The 18,740-nt window shown below is 41.4% G+C and overlaps 1 protein-coding gene and 1 long non-coding RNA gene across 10 annotated transcripts; both read left to right on the top strand.

Annotated features, from left to right (window-relative positions):
- On the top strand, positions 1–18,641 carry mgarpa (mitochondria localized glutamic acid rich protein a). Of its 7 annotated transcripts, none has more exons than XM_044205788.1 (9): positions 1–240; positions 3,077–3,177; positions 3,412–3,517; positions 8,402–8,419; positions 13,489–13,791; positions 15,690–16,396; positions 16,433–16,711; positions 16,977–17,023; positions 17,237–18,641. In XM_044205788.1, the coding sequence occupies exons 1-8, from the start codon at positions 165–167 to the stop codon at positions 17,010–17,012; spliced, it is 1,626 nt and encodes a 541-aa protein (XP_044061723.1). In that variant the 5' UTR covers positions 1–164; the 3' UTR covers positions 17,013–17,023; positions 17,237–18,641. The 7 variants fall into 7 exon arrangements, with proteins under 7 accessions (XP_044061723.1, XP_044061725.1, XP_044061720.1 ...); XM_044205790.1 differs by having other exon boundaries at positions 4–240; positions 15,690–16,255; positions 16,343–16,711; XM_044205785.1 differs by having other exon boundaries at positions 4–240; positions 15,690–16,711.
- Positions 247–3,070, top strand: LOC122880544. 3 transcript variants are annotated; one of them, XR_006378962.1, is made up of 4 exons: positions 247–1,066; positions 1,293–1,374; positions 1,872–1,961; positions 2,589–3,070. It is a non-coding gene; the product is annotated as an uncharacterized LOC122880544 (long non-coding RNA). The 3 variants fall into 3 exon arrangements; XR_006378963.1 differs by lacking the exon at positions 1,293–1,374; XR_006378961.1 differs by lacking the exon at positions 2,589–3,070 and having other exon boundaries at positions 1,872–2,187.
- Positions 18,642–18,740: the final 99 nt, after the last annotated feature.

The following is an 18,740-nucleotide window of genomic DNA, read 5'->3' as shown; positions in this document are numbered from 1 at the left end:
TTCTCTTTGGCATCAACCACCCTCCATACCAGCGGCACCGGACAACATATATTGCGCAACAGCGAGCAGGTCTGTTCTCCGCTTCCTTGCACGCAGAGTAGAGCGCACCATTCATCCAGCATTGGAAGCCGCAGCAGTCCCACCGTAGCCCTCGGAGCGCAGCGATGTTTTCCTGCAGAGCGGCCTGGCAAAGGTGTGGGCCTTTGGCACGGAGAGCAGCCTACAGGTTGCCCCGGGATGGTGAGTTTCATCAGCCAGCCAAAGGCTGGATGTGACGCTTTCTCTGTCATCTGTCGCCTCTGGACTGTAGTCGGTGGAATAGTACACTCTGTCCTCATGTGAAGTCATCTGCTTTGCTGCATCCACAAACTGGAGGATGGCAATGGCTGCCCATGGGACGTGAAGGTCAACTTGGCTTTTTGGCCGAAGTTGGGCGGAAAGGCTTTTGTGGTGCATTTTTGTCCCTCATATTTAAATTGTGTCATTTGTTAGAGCGTACATTTAGCTTGCTCCTCGTGGAGCTGTGGGTATACTTTGAGTATTTCAGAATGACACTAAACAAACACTTGTATATCCTCTGCCAGAGTGTTAATCAGAGCAGCAGGCTGCCAGATCCAATCTGTAAGCCTCTGTCTGCCAGCTTGTGTCCATACTTTAGAGATGGTATGTGTTTCATGTTGAAGCCAGTGTCACTTTGGCCGAACCGTTAATACTGCTAGAGCCTACTCTGTGAAGGTACGGCCATTGGAGTGTCCTTGTTGACTTAAACATTTAATGTACGGCATATATACACTGGTATGTGACCTTCACCAGACCGTGGGTAGCGTGGCAACATGGTTGCCGCTGTTCGTCACGTGGTGAGCGCGTGTGACGGGGCTCTAATGTAAAGAGTGCAAAGGCACGAGCTAGAACGTACCTCTACAGATTTTGTGAGTTTGCGCCACGAGCCGTTCGGCTGCCGCGGCGGCTCTCTTCATCACTGATAACGTTACATAAGCATACATGACAAATGTTAGCTGTCGCTGTTAGCATATGGGATTGTTTTTGACAAAGAGAAAATCTTAAGGTAAGTCGCCTAGGTTAAGTAGGTAAAGGTGTAACTAATTACATCTAAAAGTGTATTAAGTGGACCTTGAGTTTTGCGTTCAGTAAATTATGTTTGGCTGAAGGTGTGTTAGCTAGCTTAAGTTTTACCTCTGAATGATCAGGTTTAGCAGCCATTAAACTTTGATGGTACATTTCTAAAAAAATTCTCCCATGTTGAAGTGCTTGGCCTCCTTTCCCCTCTTCAGCTGGTAATGTCCAGACTGCTCCAGGAAACACCCTTTGGCGTCTGTATCCTGACAAAAAGCCCAAGCCTAAAACTACTGCAAGGTATCATGGTCTAATCCTGTGACTCCTTGACCTGCGTCCCCTCCACTGGTCATGAATTGTCCCCACCTTATCCCCCCAACACTTGAGCCGATTAGCCAATATAAGTAACAGGGTGGTAGGGAGTTGTCAGAGCCCTGGACACTGGATTAGATCCTGAGAATCTGAGGAGTTTAATACCCTCAACACTGGACATGACAATGCTCCAGTGGCCTTAACGTCTACAAGAACAACGAGTTCATATGTTGAATCATTTGTCCTGTTACTTTGACTTATCTATTTTAGGAAATGAATTAATTTGGGTACTGTAGGAGTATTGTATAAGGGTGCAGAATCCATTGATTTATACAGTTTTAATAAGGATCGAGGTATTAAAGGTCCAGTGTGTAACATTTAGGAGGAGCTATTGGCAGAAATGGAATATAATATTTTTAAGTATGTTTTCATCAGTGTAGAATCGCCTGAAAATGAGAATCGTTGTGTTTTCATGACCTTTCTAGAATGAGCCCTTTATATCCACGGATGTCGCCATGTTGCACCGCCATGTTTCTACAGTAGCCCAGAACGGACAAACCAAACCACTATATTACGTATGTCCTATTTGTTTGACAAATCTTTCTCCCATATTATTTGGTTTATTCAGTGCAGCATCCAGTTTTGTTTTGTTTTTCTTTTTTTACAAGCAGTCTAACAAGTTTAGGCATAGCCAGGCTACTGGATACACTGCTTTTGTTTCCTTTGGACAACTAAGTTCTCTACCAGCTGTGAACTGAGTTCAGCTACATGTTGTGTTTGTTGTTGTGATTCTGGTGTTTGCAAAGGGTTTAAGTGAAAGCTCATGTACAGAGTTTTGGTTACAGGTGTTGTCGCTTGTTTGCCTGTATATATATATATATATATATATATATATATATATATATATATATATATATATATATATATATATATATATATATATATATATATATATATATATATATAATTTATTTATTTTTTTTTTTTGTGTGTGTGTATTGCTAAATGCTCCACCAGGGAAGAAAATGCTGTGCCAAACTAAAACTAAAAATTCTGCTTAGTCAGTTGATTAGAATTTTCCTTCCACCACTTTATCACCTGAAATTGACCAAACCTTACTGCGGTATTTAAATCTCCTTGCAATGCATGTTTAAATGGTTAGCATAACTGGCTAAAACCAAACTATGTCTTTTCTTTTCAAGGGTGTGAGGTAGAGTGGATCACCTTGCAGGCGTCAAACATGTGCTGACAGGCATATTTTTGACAATCTAAATCTATTGTGCTAAATCCAATCAGAGTGGGAGGCATCATGCACACCAGGAGAGTGCCTCAGGGTGCTTTCTCACCAATCCCTTTTGCACTCAGAGAGCTGAAGCTTATGGGCTTGCGCAGCACATGATTCCTATCCTGTAGGATCTTTTCAAAGCCACCAGGGTCTGTCCAGGGTCACTGATATGGGGACACATGGAGGCAAAGCAGCTTGTGTGAAAGGTTGATTTCGATTTGTCATCCCCTTGAATCATCTGTGTTCTGTCACTGTATTCCTATCAGAAAATCTGAACCTCTAGTGCATGTGGAGGTCAAAGTGAGAACACATAATAAAGGCTCTATTAAGGCAAACTTATGTGTTCTCAAATAATTACTGAGAGGTTTGAGAAGGATCTAACATGTGACCTTTGACCTTTTCCAGTTGTGCAGCGGCGGCCGATGTCGTCTGTTCCTGGTGGGTCTGGGGAGAACATAGTCTATGCCGTGCTGTGTGGTGGAGCTTTTGTCGGTGCTTTGTCATATGTAAGTTGTATTGTTTCTAGCAGTTCATCATTTCAGCTCCAACACATTTGATGATACTAACATACACTAAGCAAGGTCAACAACGCTAACATTATGTCCTCAACAAAGTGTTCAACTACCCAAGTCCAACAAATGGGCTAATCTGGTGAAATGACGTGATTTGCAAAGTATCTGAATTTTGAATCTTTGTTTGAGGAACAAACAGAAATATCAGACTTTTTCCTCTCTCCCCAGGCATACAGCACTGTGTCCACAGACAACGACAGGTTCAATGATCGCATTGCAGAAATCAATGCCAGACCCAAGACAGAGTGGGTACCTAAACCATGGCCACCGAAGGGTAAGTATTCCTCACCTGCCACTTGCATTTTTCACTCACTTTACTGTAGACTAGTAGTGATCACAGACCAGATCCCCTGTGCGAAGCTAAAAATCATTCTCGGTGAAACTTTGATCACTTGTTCTTGTCTCTTAGGTACAGTCCAGGTAGGGTGTGGTTCTGTTTTATTTTAAATCCGTTTCCACATTGGCAAATTATCTTGATTTGAAGGTCCAAGGCTAACTAATCCCTCATCAAATCTGTTCTTTCTCCTCATACGTCTTTATTATCAAATAGCAAAGTTCAAAAAGATTCTAGCAACAGGCTTTCCCCAAGCCAGCGACTGCACCTGGCCAAAGAACGTTTGTGAAGGAAAATGTTGACTGTGTGTTTGTCATCTAGCAGATCGTTTCACGTCAGTTGCAGTTATAAGAATCTCCCCCTTAAATGTGTATGATAAAAATATTAAGGTTATCAACTCAATAGTCCTGAACTGGGACTTACAGCTTTTGGAGCAAGTAGTTTGTGAAAAACAATGTAAAAGTCAGTAGGCTACACCTGTATTTTTTGTTTTTTTCCAAATGTTGTCCCATGCATATTTTATCAACATTTCATATCTTCTGCTGTTCATCTCATTTTTAGGTTAGCAAAATGTTGCATACATTTATCAGGCTGCCATCAACAAAATATAATAATTACACATCTAAAAGAATCTTTGTGTTTTAGTTATAACTTTTAAATCAGAAGGGTTTTGAAACGATTAGAATTTGATAAACAAATTCAATCCAATTTACAGGTCTACAAACTATAAAACACAATCATTTACTCAGTAGAGCTAGGTTTCAGCCAACTCACAAACTAAACGTAAGATATAGGACGATACGATGCTCCTTCTGACGGAGATTTGCCTGGTTTTAACAGAAGAGAAATTACTGCAGAGCTTTGGGGAAAAATATTATCTCTATCTGCAGTTACTCAGTGTTGTGGAATTAGAAATGAAAAGGTGGTATCAAGCATCTCTGGTTGTATGCAAAAGGCACAAACTGGTAAATCTACTGCCAAATGAAATCCTAGTGACATGGATTTACCATCTAATAATCAATACCCCCATATGGACAACAAAACAGCACTGTGCCTTGTTCTGCACCATGTGTGAGGCTTAATGGGTCATACTATGGACAGCTCCTGGTGCTGAAATGAGGGCTAACAAACATAGCAGAACCAGAAAAACCATTTTCATTTAATTGAACAATACTGTATTGTCTTTTAATTGAAAACAATTTTTTTTAATCAGTATTATTTAACCACAAACAATGACAAAATTATATTGTTTTATAACAGAAATGAGCATTGATAGATATGGGTAAGATAAAAAGCACTTCTGTCCAGTCTTTGTGTTTTTTGAGAGGTGCAGACTTTGACAGTAGCCTTACATAATGACAGGCCTAATAATTAAGACATAATGTCTTGTTCTGTCATAATGTAACTCAGGTATATTACAGGGTCTAAAGGTCTAAGCTGTGTTACTGCACATGATGGGACTTTCATTAAAACAATGAAAATAATTCAAACAAAAGAATTAATTAGAGATGTGTCCTCAGTGTACCTGTGTTGGTGCCCTCAACAGTGCTGAAAGTACTGGCCTTGACTGATCCTAACGCCTGACATCTACTATTTACAGCAGTAAATAGTGTATGCTAAAGGGTATGCATGGAGCTCTAGAGACAGTGATTCACTGTCACAAGCACGCTTCTCATTTCTATGCTCTAATCATTTAAAGTAACTAAGCACAGAAACATCTATCAAAAATGTAGTGTGTCTCTTAATTCACACGTAGCCCTCGTTTGTTTGGCTGCTCTGCCTCATTGTGAGCAAAAAGTTCACCTCAAGCAAAGGATTGTGGGACAGTCCCAGATTATCTCCTGCTTATTTCAGTGGTGAGGGAACGTCACTAACCCAACGACTCAGTGTAGCTGCTTTGAGTAGTTGGAAAAGACTAGAAAGGTGCTATATAAGTACAGTCTATTTACCATTTACTGTTCGGTACCTCTGGGCTTCCCTGTTCTAAACCTCATTTCCTCTAAACACAAACATCCTCTGGTCCAGTGCACGAGACTGTGTATTCTGTTTGAATATTATCAATGTTTGTGATCATTGATAGTTGGCTTTTAATTTGTTCTGACTTGCAGACTCTTAACTGCCCATGTTCTGTTGTAGATAGATGAGATTAGCTTACTTGATCCAATTTGTATGTATGAACAGAGCAAACATACCAATTGACAGTGTCACTAATGCATGGAAGGAGATAAATCCACTATGTAACTATTTTGCTTACTCAGTCAGGCTCACTGACACATTTCAAGTAGTTTGCATCACATTCAATAAACAATCACATCTAGGGCCGAGTATTGGAAAATCTAGTTAGTTAGAACAAAATTCTGAGGGCTTTATAACTGAGAAGATGAATCTTAATGTTTTTGACAAATCTTCTGTCCACCATCAAACCAAATCTTCATTTTTACTTGAGCATCTTTTCCAATGTAATGGGCAGAATTTAACTTGGTACATTCATGCTCTCGTGCTTTACATAAAAACAACATAAAACAGTACAAATGTGCTAATAAACAGACATCCATGCATACATACACATAAAAATACATTGACAAATACAAACAAGCATACTGTACAAATACGGCGTGTTCATTTAAGAAAGAGCTCGAGTGAAAAGGAAGGTGTTTAGTTTGGCTTTGAAAGAACAGTGCCGGTGCAAGTCTAAGATCAGCAAGCAAAGTTTTCCGTTCTTTAGGTGCATAAATACTGAACGCCTTCTCACCGGACTCACTCAGAGATTTCCAGTTTGCGACCGCAGAGATCTACTGGAGTTATAAACTGACAGCATGTCCGAGATGTACTGTGGCGCTAATACTTTGTTAACCAAAAGGAGGGTTTGAACTGAATTCAAAAAGCAACAAGTAACGAGTGAAGGTTACGGAGGACTGGAGTGATGTGGTCTGATCTTTTTGTCCTGGTTAGAACTTGTGCAGCTGAGTTCTGGCCAGGACCGCGTTGTCTCTGTGTTTATCGGTCTTCCAAACAAAACAATCCAGAGTTGCAGTAATCCAGCAAAAATGCAACCTTGGCTGAGTTCACCATCCAAGGTTACTCCTTGTTTTTTAATCTGGTCATGTGTTTTAAGTGATCTGGACTCGAGATACTTGCAGACCAGCTGTCTCTGGACTTTAGCACCCACAACCAAAATGTCAGTTTTCTCCCTGTTAGCTGAAGGAAGTTTGCTGCCATCCAGTCGTTGATTTCTTCCAAGCAGCTGACGAGGGCGTTTATGGGTTGGAAGTCGTCAGTGGATAGAGAGATGAGAAGCTGCTTGTCATTGGCATATATTAGTCAAAGATAACACAAGTAAACACAAAATGCAGTTTTTAAATGAAGGTTGTTATTATTAAGGGAAAACAAAATCCAAACCTACATGGCTCTGTGTGAAATAGTGATTGCCCCCTAAACCTAATAACTGGTTGGGCCACACTTAGCAGCAATAACTGCAATCAAGCGTTTGCGATAACTTGCAATGAGTCTTTCACAGCGCTGTGGAGGAATTTTGGCCCACTCATCTTTGCAGAATTGTTGTAATTCAGCCACCTTGGAGATAAAGACTTTAGAGTGGCCTAGTCAGAGACCCCACAACAACATCCAAAGAACTGCAGGGCTCACTTGCCTCAGTTAAGGTCAGTGTCATGACTCCACCATAAGAAAGAGACTGGGCAAAAAAACAGCCCCAGACCATCACACTACCACCACCATATTTTACTGCTTCTGAGTATTTTCTCAAAAGTCTTGGAGATCATCAAGATGTTTTCTGGCAAATATGATATGAGCCTTAATGTTCTTTTTGCTCAGCAGTGGTTTTCGTCTTGGAACTCTGCCATGAAGGCAGTTTTTGCGTCATGAACACTGACCTTAAATGAGGCAAGTGAGGCCTGCAGTTTTTTGGATGTTGTTGTGGGGTCTTTTGTGACCTCTTGGATGAGTCGTCGCTGCGCTCTTGGGGTAATTTTGGTCAGCCGGCCACTCCTGGGAAGGTTCCCCACTGTTTCATGTTTTCGCCATTTGTGGATAATGGCTCTCACTGTGGTTCGCTGGAGTCTCAAAGCTTTGGAAATGGCTTTATAACCTTTTCCAGACTGATAGATCTCAATAACTTTCTTTCTCATTTGTTCCTGAAATTCTTTGGATCTCAACATGATGTCTAGCTTCTGAAGATCTTTTGGTCTACTTCACTTTGTCAGGCAGGTCCTAGTTAAGTAATTTCTTGATTGAGAACAGGTGTGGCAGTAATCAAGCCTGGGTGTGGCTAGAGAAATTGAACTCAGGTGTGATAAACCACAGTTAAGTTATGTTTTAACAGGTGGGGGCAATCACTTTTTCATACCAAATGCTTATTCTCAAAGGCAAACGGTGTGACCAGTGTGTTAAATGGAAACAAATTGATTCGAATATGTATCAAAGCATTGTTTTTAAGCTGTAATAGAATGTAAACAGTAACCAGCAACTTTTCCTGATTCTGTAACAGAATTGGGAAGAGTTTATTTTAGCATTCTAAAGAAACAAACAGTACGTTTCTTTACTGCTCATCAACTGAACAAGTCAGTTCGTCAGTGTGACTTCAAACTGTAAACCCGTTTAAACAGTAAATGTAACGGTACACAACAACTTTTCCTGATTCTGTCAACTAACATCAGGAAAAGTTAATTTAACATCCTGAAACAACAAACCCATAGTTCCTTCCTTACTAAACCCTGCTTTTCTTTACTGCTCATCAACTGAGCTGGCTGTTGTTGCTGTGGCTTGTTCCTATGTGAAGCTTACGCTGATGTTTCTATTTGCTTGCAGGCAAGGACGGCGAAGAGGGTAAGTTGTGTCATCACAGATATTTTGCTTTCATCATTATCACTGCCCGAGAACTTTCTGAATGCTCCCTGAAATGTTGGCATGGACTTGATTGTGCTTTTAATAATTTCACTATCCTGATTCCAACATCAGTTGCGTTGACAGCTCACGATCACACTAATCACTGTATGTTTCTACCAGTCATGGTTCCAAGATTAGACCGTAACAGTGGGAAGGAAATCAACCAAATGATGTACAGAAATGAAGATATCTTCACCTAAACTGGAAATGATGCGATTGCAGCACCAAACAGTAGTCCCATCCAACACAGACATATGTAATATAAATATGAACACAGAAAATGAGGGATATTAAGTATGACAACCGATAAGTTTTACTTGACATGATATGGCATTGTAATTATACTAAGAAGGGAAACTGTAAATTGTTATAGTTCAATACTTTCACATGTACCAGACCCAATTCTGAATCAAAGGTCACTGCACCAGAGCGATCAGGAAGCCAAGAGCATCGCTGAATAAGGCTGAAACAGGAGGTTAACACACGTTTGTATGCATGCTTGGGAAGACTCACATGGACAAATAAAAATGCAAGATACAATTGAACAAATGCGAGTACAGATTTAAAAATAAATGAAGTCAGAAGAAATCTGCACCATGAGAGAAAAGCAGGTGTGTATGAAGAAATGCTTTACCCATATATGCAGTCCTGGACACTGTAAGCAGTGTTCTCTGGCTTGTGTCTAGTTTTGATGATTAAGAAGGGACTCGTTTTGATTAGGAAGGATAAGTGATCTGCCTCATCAGTCTTGACGTGGCTAGAGAGCGCTGTTCAATATCAACAGAGCGCTTTAGTAATCCAGGGCTCTACTGTCCTCCCATTCCACTTAAGATTCAGTGCCAAGGGAACGTTTAGAATTGATTGCCATGAAAATTACTAAGCATAGTCATTCTTTCCAGAGGATGACCAGTTTTCCACATCTAGAGTTTTCCTCTAGACTTGGTCAACTTCGTACACAAGCGATCTCAATCAAACATTCAAGATTGTCAAACAGTCTCAAAATGTCAACATTACCTCTGCCAGTCAATTTGGAAGGAGGTGATGTTTTCGCCCTGATCACCCTCTGTCATCAGGGTGTCTCAAGATGTTTCACAAACGCTTGCTAGTAAACAAAATAATAATTTGTTGTAAAAGTAAGATTCTACTGAAGGTGAACTCCCCAGTAAGTTGGATGGAGATATGCTTGTTAAATACTATGCGGGCCATGCAATCAACATTTTCTGTGCTTAGAGGTTGTATAGACTATAAAGATGAAATTCTAGTGCCATGTCCTGGGGACCTTGCCTCGGATACACGATGTCCTCAGTATTTTGTATATATTATATTCCTTGATAGAGGGCCTTCTCAAATCAAAAACCATTACATTACAAATCAGTTTGCATCGCAAATACTATGTACGATATAAAAAAACAGTGGAAAAGCAAGGTTAGTAGATAAGTTTTATAAAAAATAAAAACAAGGGAGAAAACTCAATTGCGTTGAACTTCAAAACATGAACTGTGAGCTAGGAGCAAATTTATTAAGGAACAGAAATGCATACATTTAACAATGCCTCAATCTGTTTGTAGCTAAACTTTAGCTTTAGTTAAATTTCCATAGTTGCAATTCATCCTACTCATCTGTAGTTGTAGATTTGATCTGCAGGATTGCTAGTTTAGGAACATGTACGTACATATATACATGTAACATATCGCTTTCTTCATAGAGCTTGGCTATACTCAGCCAATACAGTTTTGACAAGTCTGTCCTCCTATGTGACCTCAGTCTCACCTCTCCTGATTCTACCCTACTGGCCAAAAGGCTTGGTCACCAAATCAGTCCCTGCCTTTGGTACCACTAAATCCCTCTTTTCTCTCCCCTCACTCTTCACTGTGTCCTTCATACCTCGTATGTTAGCAGAAGTAGACTAGGCTTTACATAAAAACAGTGGCTTGCATTGTATTCCAAACTTTTAGTCATTTAAAAAAACACAGCTCCAAGTGAGACATTTTCCTAATGACTAAGGCTTCATCTCAGAGCATTCGCCACTGACATCGCCTGTGTATCTTGCTAGCAGCCCGTATCCATTTTTGGCTAATTCACATTCACATAGCCTCTGTGGTTGAATTTAGATTGACAATGACATTGCTGTGTAAATTGAACTTGGCTTTTTAAAAAGTACAATTTCTTCTTCTCGTCTCTCTAACTCTGTGTCTTTACTCTTTTCAGTGTAATGGTAAAGCTAAGGTCCTCTGTGGCCGCATGGATATTCGTCCTAGAACTGGACTGGAAAACAAAATCCCTCTCTCCTCCTTTCCTCCTCTCCTGTACTGCTATGAAAGAGAGTCCTACTCAGCCTAAAACCTGTGGACAATTCTGTGAAGGATATTGATTATGTGCTCCTTTCTTCATTTCTTTGCCTCTTGCTGCTAAATGGTAATTTGTAAATCTGTGAAGAGGATAAATGGACTTGACAGAAGTATCCACAAACCAGTTCTGACAGATTTTTCTTTTGTCAGTGGACGATATCATTGTTCAGCACCCCTGGTTTTTCATGTTTTATTTAAAAGAGCTTTATTTATTTTTATTTTTTTGTGGGACGTTAGCCAGTTGGTCAACTTGGCTGTCAAGCAAAGCTATCCATGCTAACACATTTGCATGCACTGTTGTGAGTGATAGTATTTTATTAGCATAATCTAAATGACTCTGTTAGCTGATAGCCAGGTTTACATTTAGCACTATTTCAGATGAATGAATGAAGAGAGATCATTTTTGAGTATGAAAAAAGCATTTAGATAGATGACAAGATTGCTAGCAGATTAAAAGGCTGTGAACCACCTAATTTAATCCTGATCCCTGTTTGAGCTCCACTAGCTACATCTTTCCATAGATTTTTAAAGGAAAAAGTACTAGAAATACTCCTTTTTTTTAATATTTTTTTTTATACACATTTACACTGAAATGATAACACAACTTCTTTGCCCATTGGAGGATGCTCTAGACAACACAAAATCAATTGACTTCCAAGGCTGTTTGACAGTCATGTCTGCCCTATAGAGTTGCAAAGTGGGTGGAATTATTTCAGGCGTCGGGGCCCTGGAAGTTACAAAAGATGAGCAAGACAAGCATTAGAAAATACTGTATGTGGCTCTTTGAGAAAAAGTTCAAGGTACAAAACTGTATAATAGAAGTTAACCACAGTTTTTAAAGTGCATTTTGGTAAGAAACATCCAAGAACTGGGTTTAAAATGATGCTGCATGCACTGCTAGCTGTGGAAGATAAAGCTTAAGCTGCAACAATGAAGCTTTTTGAATTAGCATCTATGTGCCAGCAGGCAGGCTATCACTCCCAATAGTCAATGCTCAAGTGTTGAGCACCAGGGTCAACGTTGATCAGTCTCCCACAACTTGGTGTATTTTTGTTAATGTAGAACAAATGGCGGAGGTATCTCTGTTAAACATTAAAGACGCACAACCAACCTGGGCTGTCTCGGTGTCTGTCTCACTGTCTGACTGACTGTCAGAGTTCCAGATAACTGATAGCTTGTTAATTGGATGGTAAGAACCAAGATTCAACTTCACCCCCTCTACCCTGCACCTCAACCCGCACTCCTCTCCCTCCCCTTCCTTTGCCCCTCCCCTCCCTCTCGTCTTTGTCGTGCTCCTCCCTGTCTGAGTTTGCATGCAGTTTGTGCAGTAAATGTGTCACTTCTGGGTTTTGCAGATGAAGTTTGGAGTGGCATGTCTAGAAGTAGTACTTCTGGATCACCCTGCCGGGAAAATATGATCAGCTGTTAGTAGCTATGTTTCCATCCAACTGTCCATCTGTCTCATTTTTACACAGTTGATACTCTTGAGTCTGACTTACCGATTAAGGGATCCGAGAGACTTGTGTGTCCGAAATGATGGTGTAAGAGATTGCAATGAATCATCATACAACCGCAAAGACACGGGACACCTGGCAACCTCAGTGTGGCCAGCAGGGTGGAAGTCCGCTGCCACGGCTCCCGGTTGCCTCAGATTCTACCAGCTCCTGGTCGACCTGGTATAATCTAATCATGCAGCTACATAGAGCAGCTGTAGCGTAAAATAGAGGAATGGTTAGCAATATGACATGATTATTATTGCAGGTTTTACTAACATCATAAACGTTGTTTATTGTCCCATTCTGGATAATCGGCTTTGAAGCTGACGCTGAACCATTCATGAAACTTGGATACCAGTAAAATCAGCTCCTGTAAGGTTTCCCTCTGTGGTTTCTGATGCTGAAAATTTTGAACCATCATAAACTCTAACCACAACAACCGCTCGCTGTCTGAAAGCACCTCATGGAAGAGCTCTTTTTAAAGTCAAAAATTTTTTTTGAATGAAATTAACTAACACGTAACTCTTCTTTCTCTTGAAACCCATGTATAGTAGGGTCGTTGTAGATTACTTTTTATTGGTTGCCCTTTTAATACTGTCAGGCTGTTGCATTTATGAAAGGCAGCAAACAGCCAGACCTTCATCCAGGAGTTTTCCATCTATGGTGTTGAATCCAAAATACTTCCTCACGTTACTTCCTACAAGGTTTATCTGTTTAGTACAGCTCACTAGTTTTCTTCTTTTTGCGTTAACGAAGAGAACAACAATTTTTATATTAGGTAAATGGAGCGTGCAATAGATAAGTGACCCCCCCCCCCATTTTGTAGGTATTATGAAACATTTTATCTAATTTTCTCTCTCCTTTAGCCATCTCACAACTTGGATGGAAACCCAGCTACTAATAATATATTAATAATCCTTTTCTAATGCTGCTTTTTAAATATTACTCAAAACATCTCTTTCAAAAAGAGTAATATTATGTCTGGTTGATCTTCTTACGTGCAGCATTTCAAACTGCATGTGCCTGTAGAAAACACACACACACAATGATAGATATTGTTTAGGGTGGGTGGCTGGGGACGAGTAGCTCCAACTGTAGTTGATAACAGAATGTGAATCAAACAAATGCTTTTGCTAATACACTCCTTCTGGTTCTTGTGCTCCAGGTGGAGAGGAGGAGGAGGAGGACGCAGCAGCTGAGGAGGCCGGGGGAGAGGCCGAGGTTGGCAAAGAGGAGGCTGAGGCTGCTGCTGCTGATGGGGAGGCAGAAACTGTAGTGGAGGTAGTTGCTGAGGCAGTTGCCGAGACTGCGGAGGTCGTTGCCGAGGTGGCGGAGGTCGTTGCCGAGGCTGCGCAGGAAGTGGAGACGGTCGCAGAAGAAGTGGTCCAAGTGGCCGAAGCTGTTGAGGAGGCTGCCCAGGCTGTCGCAGAACCAGCCGCCGTCACTACCGAGGAGCCTGAAAGCAACGGTACGACTTCATCTGAGGAGGAGGCAGCTGCCTCTGAGGCCTGAGGTTCCACACAGTCACTACAGGGAGACACACACACTTGACTATCTCTAAACCACTTTAATTAAAGAGCCGCTGACCGCAGGTCTTTTTCCTCCCTCAATAAACCGGTAACTTACAGTCACTGTCTAGAACCACTAGAGGTTAGCTGCTTCTCCTCAGGCACCTGGGTTCACCTTTACTGATCATTCTCTTTTGTCTTCCTAAAACTGTATATTTTCTCTTGTATTTATTGGAGTGGGTATAAAGCACTGTGTGCAAATTAAGCGTTTCTTCACGTAACAAACAGATTTTTCTGGTGTGCAGCGTAGATCACCGTGTATGATGTCTGTATTAGTAATACCACAAGCCTTATCAGGTTCAGCCGACCACACACAACTAAATAGACATGGCAAAAGAACAAGCAGGAACACCCCTCAAATAATCGTTGGTATCTTTTTGTTATGAAGCCCCTTGTGCTATTTTATGAGATTTGACAAAACACTGTATTTCCTAAACCTCTATAATGTTGTACTACTTTGCCAGGTATCACAGAGCAGGTAGATGCCTGTTTATCCTTAAACTGCTGTACAGCTGTGTATATCGTACAACAAGATGAGATGGCTCTGAGATTGTGTACAAACTCTTTAACTGCTGCAGTGTTATTTTCCTGAAGTGTAATGTGAAACTGTCGGAGGAATCAATAGGTTACCGAGTGATTCAAACCATATGTGATCATATTTTTATTTTGCTTATAACTGGATAAGGAGTATAGTGAACAGTTTATGGTGATTCATCGAGCCATACAATAAAGCTTTTATCAAACCGGAAAGGTTTACTGACTTTAATTTGTCTGAATTGGTCTATTTACCATAAATTGTATTGGAGCTTTTAAGTAAGGACATTTCTAGCTGTTCATTCCAGTTTAACAATGACATTTTCAGCACCTTTTTTTTTTTTTTCTTCTTCTTCAAAGTCATTCAAGCCTACTCTTTTAATTTATCATTAGGTAGCATTTTAATCAGGCTCTCCATTGCATTTCCTTCTCACCGCTTTGTGCATCCAACTCTACTTAGCTACACTTTGTGGCAGACATGCACCGGGACTTAGACTTGGGACTGTAGTCATCAAGACACAACCCGGCTATATTGGCATGGCCAATATTAGTTTATCACAGATACTTTATATCAGTACTGATGCATATTCTGACCAATAAGTTAACAAGAAACTGCAGTGCTGAAATTAAGTTAGTCCTCTCTGGTGGACTAACGATGAGTTATTTTTCAATTCTAAAATGCAAATGCAGCAATACATGCTGTATCTTGACAATGCATCTATAAAAATCAAATTTAAGAGATCTTTATCAAAATGTTTTTATGTTTTAAAAAAATTAATATTGGCTTAAATATATATAATTGGACATGCTCTGAGATTCTCCTTAGATTTACTTATTTTTTGCAGAAGAATTTCAGAGTTTAAAGCAGTGTATCCAAACCTCACCAGAATTGCACATTATCAAATACATGTCTGTGTAGAATTTCTGTGGGAAGCTGTGTATTTTTACTATTGTTATATGGAAGTGCTTCATTAGTCTGTGGCACTGCATCGATGTCCCTAGTGACTAACACGGCTTTCCTTTTAACGCCTTTGTTTCAACTTCAACTCTTCAACTTCTTCCACTGCTGGGGGTTGAGTTTGCACCTGCATGTTGTCACAATCCACCAGATAGATTTGCTGGCACTAAATCCTCTATCCCTAGAAGGGTCTCACAAATGCTCAACAAGTTACCTTGGCTAACCACCTCAAGTTTTGTAAGCTAAATGTGGGGAAATATAACTTGAGCATCAGTGATGTTTGGATGGCTGGATTTTGTGTTGCAGTGCTGCTGGCAGCTGCCTCTACACTAGAGGTACTGAAGATAGCTGAAGTAAAGGAAGAGTTGGCACCCGCTGTTGAAGACGCCAAAGAGGAAGAGTCCCCGGAACCTGTAGAGGCAAAGCCTGTTGAAGAAATTTCACCAGTTGAGGCTCCTGCTCCCACTGGGGCCCCTGCACCAGTGGAAGAGGCCCCTGCACCAATAGAAGATGCCCCTGCACCGGTGGAGGTTGCAGCAGCAGAAGAGGCCCCTGCACCAGTGAAGGTTGCAGCAGTAGAAGAGGCCCCTGCACCAGTGGAGGTTGCAGCAGCAGAAGAGGCCCCTGCACCAGTGAAGGTTGCACCAGCAGAAGAGGCCCCTGCACCAGTGAAGGTTGCACCAGCAGAAGAGGCCCCTGCACCAGTGGAGGTTGCAGCAGCAGAAGAGGCCCCTGCACCAGTGGAGGTTGCACCAGTAGAAGAGGCCCCTGTACCTGTAGAAGAGGCCCCTGCACCAGTGGAGGTTGCACCAGTAGAAGAGGCCCCTGCACCAGTGGAGGTTGCACCAGTGGAAGTTGCACCAGTAGAAGAGGCCCCTGCACCAGTGGAGGTTGCACCAGTGGAAGTTGCACCAGTAGAAGAGGCCCCTGCACCAGTGGAGGTTGCAGCAGTAGAAGAGGCCCCTGCACCAGTGGAGGTTGCAGCAGTAGAAGAGGCCCCTGCACCAGTGGAGGTTGCAGCAGTAGAAGAGGCCCCTGCACCAGTGGAGCCTGATGGTATCACAGCTCTAGCTGAAGAACCAGTTACCACCACAGTTGTGGAAGAAGTGGCTGCACCCCCCGCTGCAGAAGTAGCCAGCCAGCCCGAAGAAGCATTTGCAGCCCATGCGGAGACCCTGGCAGAAGGTCCCAAGAGAGAGTACATTGTTGTGGTTCTGGAAGGAACACCTAAAGCGGAAAAACGTCCCAAGGTGCTGGGAGTGGGGCCCATGACTGGCAGAATCATTGCAGCTCCAGACGATGATGATGATGATGCCCCTGCTTCTGAGGTACCATAAAACTTTGTTTAGACTGATCTCAGATTGATTAAAGACTCCATGTACGGACGTTGATCATTATATAAGTGACAAGAACAGATTTCTCGGCCTTGGTTGTAGAGTGTAAAAGTATTTTGAGAGAGTTGAAGAGACCTTTTTTTATTAACAGGATGCTTCTGCAAAATTAGACGTAATGAAATTTTCACCCCTGCTTATCTTAATCAGTGTGGGCTTTAAAAAAGTCACTCTAACGTGGATTTTAAACTCTGCTATTCAGGGTAGGCGACGTCTTCTTAGGATGCAAATGCAGTAGTTTCAACTAAGGTACTGAACCTTTGATTTATTTCTACCATGGTAGCGTAGGCTGTGGACACCATGTACTTGTGATTGAAATTGAACATCCCTACCCTGCACATCCACATTATTATACTTCAGGTTGAAATACATTCTAGGGATGTAGAAAAAAATTGGAATGTATTCATATAGACACAGACGATGCACAGTACTGTTGACTTTTGTTTCTGTCCTCCATCACAGTGAACAGCTCCTGAAGGATGACTTTCTATCCTGCAGAAGAAGAGGATGTGCCTTTCTCCAACATTTTCCCTTCCTCCTTTTACCCGTGAAAACACAAGGGACTAATATAGTTCCAGTGTAAAGATACACATAGTATGTAGTGTTTAGATCGATGCCTGTTTTTATAGAACCATCATCCCAACATATTAGCAGTGGCCATATGGCCCATTACTGTGACACTCCACACTGACTTGCATGTCTTGGCTCAATAGTCCCTGATGAGCCCAGTCAGTAGTTGAACAGATCCCCGGTTTATCTTTTAGTAGCCTCAATAAGTTTTTGTAACTTGAGTGAATTGCAACCTGTTTACTGCCGTGGACAAACCTGAGCCATTCAGCCAACCCTTTTGTCTTAGTGTTTACTGCCTCAAAACTCACTCCAGTGGAATACCTTGATACTCCTCACCACATCCAGTTAACCCAGTCACTGCCCGGCCACTTGTGATGTGAACCTTTTGAGTCACCAGCGTTCTTTACAGTAGCCGACCTCAGGTTTTTCTTCTGCTTCTCTTGGTGTGAAAATGAACAGCTGGAAACACTTGCTGTAGTTATCTTTTTAATGAAGAAACACTTTGAGCACACTTTGAGCAGCCCGTGTACAGTAGCTACCTTCCTACCTCAGTTTCCCTTGTGTTTTCAGTCTTTAAAATGACATGACAGACCTCTTGATGCTATCACAGTGTTACAGTTCCTAAGCCAACAACTTATTTGCTAAGCCACTAGCTTCAATAAGCTGTAACTTGATCACAGAAACAACGTATCCAGTAAAACTAAAGGGATTTGTTGATGTTCCTTTACTTCTCTTCCCTGCTGCTGATGCACTGCTCTCATTGGGTTAAAACTCTGAAGCATGTTTCACTTCTGGCTACGCCAGTTGGTGATGTCACAGCAGGTATTTGGCCCTTGACAGCTGTTAGAAGAGCTTTTCTTGTTTTGTTCTAGCATTCAGTCCTGTGTGGATATGCAGTTTAAAGGCTTGCAGCAAGTATGAACAGTCATGATACTGATGTGCTGGTGTGACATGAAATGTGTGTTTGGGAAGTGTAGCAGTATGTCTGAAGAAAAGTCTGTGTGAAATGCTTTGACAGCTTCCTTGATTCCCTCTTTCAGATTGTCTTACCTCTTTACGATAGTATTTCTGGCTTTCTTAGCTTGGCATACAGCATTGAAATGGCTCTAAGATCACTGAGGGAAGAATGAGTGTTGGTATGGATTTTAGAAATGGACACTCTGTCCTTGGTGCTCACAAGCAGGTTTCTAGAACAGGACGTGAGTGAATGCCTTTGACTTAGCAAAGGACAGAAACGGACTGTTTCACACTGTTTTTCTTGTTTCTTTCTTGCAAAATAAAGAGGGATTAAACATGATTTTTGTCTGTGATGTTTTTTTTTAACCAATTTTTCCCAAGAACACTTGACTTAACCCAGGTTGACAATAGTGTGTGCTGTAAAGTCACAAACAACTGA

The sequence above is a fragment of the Siniperca chuatsi genome, linkage group LG8 (assembly GCF_020085105.1).
Source record: "Siniperca chuatsi isolate FFG_IHB_CAS linkage group LG8, ASM2008510v1, whole genome shotgun sequence".
Lineage (NCBI taxonomy): Eukaryota > Metazoa > Chordata > Actinopteri > Centrarchiformes > Sinipercidae > Siniperca > Siniperca chuatsi.
Note: the sequence above shows the minus strand (reverse complement) of the source record. Positions and strands in the feature narration are given on the sequence as shown.